This window comes from Sinocyclocheilus anshuiensis, unplaced genomic scaffold (assembly GCF_001515605.1).
Source record: "Sinocyclocheilus anshuiensis isolate Anshui unplaced genomic scaffold, SAMN03320099.WGS_v1.1 scaffold208, whole genome shotgun sequence".
NCBI classification, from domain to species: domain Eukaryota; kingdom Metazoa; phylum Chordata; class Actinopteri; order Cypriniformes; family Cyprinidae; genus Sinocyclocheilus; species Sinocyclocheilus anshuiensis.
Window position 1 is genome coordinate 634,309 of NW_015557186.1, and position 7,023 is coordinate 641,331.

Consider the following 7,023-nt stretch of genomic DNA (forward strand, 5'->3'; position numbering starts at 1 on the left):
CAACTTTTATTCTTATGTTTTCCAAAATTGGGTGAATAATATAATAAAATAATAACCCGATAACAGCTTTCCTCCACCTTTGCCTCCACAAAATCATACGTAGACGATAAGAAACATCATTATTTAACAATATTGGAGCAAACAACACAGCCAGTCCAGTAATATTTCTATTGATTTGAAATCAAATAAAAAGATAACTCAATAACAGCAGTACACCAACTCATCATTGACTTCATCAAAGACGTCTAGATCCTCCTCGCCTGTTCTTCTGACAAGTATTTAAACCAAAAAAATAGGAAGAACACTAAAAAAATTAAACATTTATGCAATAAAAAAGTAAAAACATCAAGAAAACTGGACGAAATGAGGTGCAACAAGCTTTGTTCTGAGAAAAACGGGCTCTTTGGAGATTTGTCAAGTTGCTGGACGTCTTGGAAGATTTCTGAAGGAAAATCCCATCCTAATCATCCGTAGATGGGTGCCGTGGGACAGTAAGGCATTCCCAAGACTCGTGGAGGTCATTCATATATACACGTATATGGAAGTGCAAAGAAAATTAAACAGCATCCTGTACAAAATACCTCGACATGTTTATGAAAATATTCCTGTTTGAATCTCAAGAACATCATGGCATCTTCATGAGGAAAAAGACGTTAAAAACAGTCCCCGTCCTGCGGAGACGTCTTCGTTCCAGTCTCTGATTTTCCCCTCAAAACCCGTGTTAGATTTCAGACAGTGCTGTTAAACGTCCCGCTCCGTGAAGAGGACTGGGACACGGTGTTTGAGAGGTGTTTCACCTGCGATTTTCCCTCGCGTCTGCCTCTCTGCCGAATACCAGCGTGTAGAACGCCACCGCCACACGCCACCACAGCGGCTCCTGGTTCCTTTGGTTTCCATGATGCTGCAAAATAAAAACACATAACAGCATTACAGCAATGAGACTTACAGGGGTAAATGAGATTTAGGGGGGTACATGGCATTAAAATAATGTCATATTGCAAAATAATCTTAATGGTCCTAAAAAAAATAATACAGTTTCTTATTTTCTTGAGCCGGTGATTCATCCAATATTTAAAATACATTTCAAATTATGCACAAAATGGCCAAAATATATTGCTAATATGGATTTTAAAATATATTATCATGAGGCAAAAATACATATTTTCAGATATTTATTTATTTATATTTTAAAACATATTTCAAATTATGCAAAAAAAAAAATTGGCCAAAATATATTGGTAATATGGATTTTAAAATGTATTATATTATCATGTGGCAAAAAAAAGAATCATATATATTTTAAATTATGCAAAGAAATGGCCAAAATATATTGCTAATATGGATTTTAAAATATATTATATTATCATAAGGCAAAAAATACATATTTTCAGACATATTTTAAAATCTATTTCAAATTATGCAAAAAAAATTGCCAAAATATATCACTAATATGGACTTTAAAATATATTATATTATCATAAGGCAAAAAAACAACAACATATTTTAAGATATATTTTAAAATATATTGCTACTTCATGAGTCCTGTGTCCTGTCTTAAATCGTCCTAAGGTTCCTGTGCTACGTGTGTTAATAAAGTCTGTAGTTTGTGAATTCTCTGTTCCCACGTCAAGCCCAGGGAGGGCAACAGTTCCCACGTCAAGCCCAGGGAGGGCAACAGTTCCCGAGTCAAGCCCAGGGAGGGCAACAGTTCCCAAGTCAAGCCCAGGGAGGGCAACAGTTCCCAAGTCAAGCCCAGGGAGGGCCGCTGCTTCTACGTCAGGCCCACGGATTGCCTTAGGGCTGATAGTTTCCCCAAGGATTTTCGGGGTGGGGGGTGGGGTTATAGGGATCCGGCCGTAGAGGCCGGCCGAGTGCCGAGGCCAGGCCCCCTGAGTTCCCTGCTCCGCCATGGGTCCCTGAACTGTCTGCTCCGCCATGGTCCCCTGAGCTCCCTGATCCGCCATGGGTCCCGGAACGGGTACCGCCCTGGAGGCCATCCGTCACATTTAAACCTGTCCCTAGAGGCCTCCAGAGCGCCCGCCCCCCCTCCCCGATGGAACTGTTACGGCGCGGGACACGCCTTCTAGAGGGGGAAGTAACGTCATGCCCATGGACTGTTTTGGTGTTTGTTTTCCTCCCCCACGTGTTCCATGTTCCCTCCTGTGACCTAGTTTCTCCCTCATGTTGATTGTTTATTGATGTCAGGTGTGTCTTGTTAATTCCCTCGTTTAGTTCTAGTATTTAGCCCTGTTTTTTCATGAGTCCTGCATCCTGTCTTAAATCGTCCTAAGGTTCCTGTGCTACGTGTGTTAATAAAGTCTGTAGTTTGTGAATTCTCCCACGTCTTCTTGCTCCTTCGCTCCTCGTTCCTACACAGTAGGCAGTACCGTGACACTAATATGGATTTTAAAATGTATTATATTATCAAGTGGCGAAAAAAAAAATCATATATATTTTAAAATATATTTTAAATTATGCAAATAAAAAAGAGACCAAAATATATTGCTAATATGGATTTTAAAATATATTATATTATCATAAGGCAAAAAATACACATTTTCAGATATATTTTAAAATGTATTTAAACTTATGCAAAAAATTGTCAAAATATATTTCTAATATGGTTTTTAAAATGTATTATATTATCATGGGGCAAAAAAATCATATATATTTTAAATTATGCAAAAAATGGTTATTAGTTATTCATGTTAGTTCACACACTTTTGGGCAATTTTTAATGTATTTTTTAATTGTATTTATTTATTTTTGGCTGTACGAGACAATACATTGAAATAACATTAGTCATGTCACATTTTATGACATTGGCATAATATTGGCTCGAGCGTGTGGCTCGTGTGAGGACACAGTGATGTAATAGCTGGGTAAACACAGTCAAATCCAGACAGCGGAACGCGGCAGTATTTCCACAACAAACGCTGTCTGTTCCTGATGCATGGAAGCCACGCGATCTCCTTCACACGCAAGAACCAATACAACATTACATCAAACACAGAGTGCAATACGAACACTATCAATGAGAGTAATAAATAAGCTCTGGTGACTAAATATGTATATGGACAGTAAATTTATTAGGAACTGCAACATATTAAGATTTAAATATTTTTTAAGGGTTAAATATTATTTTTTAAATATATTTTTTCGTAATAAAAATAATGCAAAATACAGGCCAATAAGTGATATATTTTTATTTTCAATTCATCTGCCATTCACTAAGCAACCACACAGAATCCAGATCAATAACAAAATGAATATAGACATGGGGTTTATAGAGTAAACAGTTAAATGACCAGTAACCACAACATAATGAGGTTTAAACTGAATTAGAAAACAGATCCGTCTTCATTTTTACATATTTATTCTATAAAGCCCATTTTTACATGCCTTTTAAGTGAAAAGACGAATGAATGAGAATAATTAAAAGCCAAAAATATTACTTATTGGCCCTGAAACAACATTTTGCATTATTTTTAATATTGCTTTTTTTATGAAATGCAATTTTTAAAAATAATAAAAATAATGCAAGTGACAGTTTCAGGGCCAATAAGTCATATTTTGGTATGAAAATTTTTTTTTGTGCTATTTTTACTTGTATAGTAGTTTGCAATACTCCATGTAAAAATTGCACCTTTCTCAAAAACATAGAGAAACATAATGAAGACAGAACTACAATTATCTGTTTTCTAACTCAGTTTAAACCTCATTGTGTTGCAGTTCCTAATGAAGTTACTGGTCATTTACATATTTACTCTATAAAGCCCATTTTTATACTCATTTTGTTATTGATTTGGAATCTGTGAACATCTGTTTAGTGAAATGGTGAATTAATTGTGAATGAAAAAGAATTAAAAGCCTTGAAAATATATTTTGCATTATTTTAATTATTACTTTTTTTTTGTCCATGAAAATGCTTCTTTTTTTTACAATAATACAAATAGTGCAAAATACAGTTTCAGAGCCAATAAGTAATATTTTTTGACATGAAAATATAATTATTAATATAATAATATAATTAATAATAATTATAATTATTCATATAATACATATTATTAATTATAATAATATTTTTATTTATTTATAATTATATTTATTATAATTATTTAGCCTCACTCATTTAATTTTATTTATTTATTTTAATTTTTTGGCATGAAAATATAATTATTTAAACTCATTATCTTGCAGTTCCTAATGAAGTTACTGGTCATTTACATATTTACTCTATAAACACCATGTCTATATTCATTTTGTTATTGATTTTAAATCTGTGGCTGTGAACAATTAACGTGATTTTGTGTATTTTTTATGTATTATTTATTATAACTTTTAATCTAATTAAATACACATTGTGATGATTAATGAAACAAATTAATCTCAAATTAATTAGATTAATTCATTGGCACATCATGCCAATTAATGACAAATTGGTGTCTTAATGAGTGAGTCATTCATTCAGCCGATTCATTCAAATGGCTGATTCATTCAGAAACGAAGCAAGCGAGTCTTTACGGATGGCTCACTGAATCATTGACTCATCCGATTCGTTTAAAACCATGGATTCATTCAGTAATGAAACACATCTGTGTGTTAACCAGAGACGCACAACAATAGGGTCTGCTAGCTAGGGTTTTATAGGTAATATTTTTGTTGGCGAAATTGCACAAAAACAGACTATATTGACAATATTGTGTCTAAAATGTAACACAATATTAACTTATTGTTTATTCGTATAAATTTTGTCGTATAAAATCAATATCACTTTTGCAATTGTGCAGATATTCGGGAAAAAAATCAACTCTCTTGCTCGAGTCGTATGATATTGCTATATCAAATACAAATATAAAACAAACCCATGCATTGTTTGCCCTCATATCTTGAATTTTAGACTGCATTCTAATAGGCTTCATCACGCATTCAGTCGCCCTGCATCATGTTCGTCGACAACTGCAGGTACAAATTTGTTCATATTTTCCCCCCCATAATTATTCACACCTTTACCTTATCTTCGTTTTTAAGTAAAAACTTTTATGCAACCTATTTTTCCTTCTACCAGCCAATGCCTGCACATTTTAGAAAGTGTTCTTGCTCCGTCCAAGCATTAAATGCACCTGAATGAGCGCTAAAGCGTATTCTTCAATCGCTCAGGTAATGTCAGGATGAGCCATTTCAGGGGCGGCCAAAAATACAATTTAAAAGCAGTCAGAGCTACAGAAATGCATCGTCATATTTATGAGTAAATCTCCATATTTTGCATAGGCTACTTTCTATCCGACCTCCCAAACCCCCGTAATCCGCACCCTGGCTGTGAACATGTGTTTAGTGAAATGCTGAATTAAATGAGAATATTGAGAAAATTACTTATTGGCCCCAGAAGTGTATTTTGCATTATTTTTATTATTTAGAAAAAAACTCACACTCACACTTGCACTCGCACACGCACACGCACACGCACACTCACTGAAACATGGCTTTTCATATCACTGCTATGCTGATGACACTCAACTCTACCTCTCATTCCATCCTGATGATCCGACGATAGCTGCTCGCATCTCAGCTTGTCTAACAGACATTTCTTGCTGGATGAAGGACCATCACCTTCAACTCAACCTGGCTAAGACGGAACTGCTTGTGGTTCCAGCAAGCACATCGTTTCATCACAATTTCACCATCCAGCACATCAACCATAACTCCTTCAAAAACAGCTAGAAACCTTGGAGTTATGATTGATGATCAGCTGACTTTCTCAGACCACACTGCATTGAGACTTGTTATAGCACTTGTATATCAGTGCTCTTTTGTTAGTTTTCGATTGCTTCCATTGTCCTCATTTGTAAGTCTCTTTGGATAAAAGCGTCTGCTAAATGTCTAAATGTAAATGTAAATGTAAATATATATATATATATATATTTACACACACACACACACACACACATATATTTATACATACATTTTTTTATATTTAATTTTTTTTATATTTACTCTGTAAAGCCCAATTTTGTATGTTTTCAAAAATATTATTTATCCAAAAATAAAAAAAATGTACTTATTGGCTTTGAAACTGTACTTTGCATTATTTATAATATACATTTTTTTTCATGCATGAAAATGCAATTAAAAAAAAAAATCCTAAACATAATGCAAAATACAGAAGGTGTGGCATGATTTTCATAATTACAAAGAAATGACAAGTAACACATTGAATTAAACATGAAATTTTGAAGAAGGAAATCTGACGTAGTATTTTCTTGTAAAACGTAAATTTTTCCAGGTTGCTGAGATGGAATAAGGTCAGGTATATGAAGATCTCTTTCAGCAGTCACTGTCGGCTGCACATTGCAGTGCGTTGCATAAGCCCGAGACGTGGCTCGCTTTGCCCTCGTAGACCAATTTACAATCACACCGAGCAGCAGAAACCGCCGTAAGGTCGGTATGGTGCCTCAGAAAACACATTTACTCTCATTTTATAAAGCATAGCTCAAGGATATTTACGAAAAGAAGAATAATTTTGACCTTAAAGTAATAAGGAAAAACCGGCAGTGAAATGCAGTGCTTATTGCAGGTTTTATGACTAACCATTAGCACTCAATAAACATCACTTATCTAATCATATTTAGTTTTCTAGGGCAAGCGTCACCATTAATATTGCTCATAATAGAGTTTGTTCAAATCAAATCACCCATTTTGCTGAATGAAGCAGTAGATACAACACCAACATTTGAGCAGGACTCTCTAGCTGTGCTTCACAGAACCCAGAAACAACACACTGATCTGAAAAACACGTAATTAAACATTGGGAATAGAAAAAGAAACAACTACTCAGCCAAAATGATTCACTGATGAACCGAAGAACCATTGAAGAACTATCAAAAAGCAAAGAATAACTAAAAAAAAATGTATATTTGGGCTCATGAAAAAACGAATACTCAAATATTAGTTTATTTAAATGACTTATAACGAGAAAGACATTATTTTTTAATAATCAAGTTTTTGTCACCATTTCTGAACAAG

The 7,023-nt window shown here is 34.2% G+C and overlaps 1 protein-coding gene across 1 annotated transcript in view; it reads right to left on the bottom strand.

The window, feature by feature from the left end:
- Positions 1-370: 370 nt before the first annotated feature.
- Positions 371-7,023, bottom strand: part of LOC107678746 (bcl-2-modifying factor-like) — a 20,604-nt gene continuing 13,951 nt past the window's right edge. The window contains exon 4 of the mRNA XM_016474121.1: positions 371-901. Within this exon, the coding sequence (XP_016329607.1) occupies positions 794-901 (108 nt within the window). The 3' untranslated portion in view covers positions 371-793. The remainder of the gene's footprint in view (positions 902-7,023) is intronic.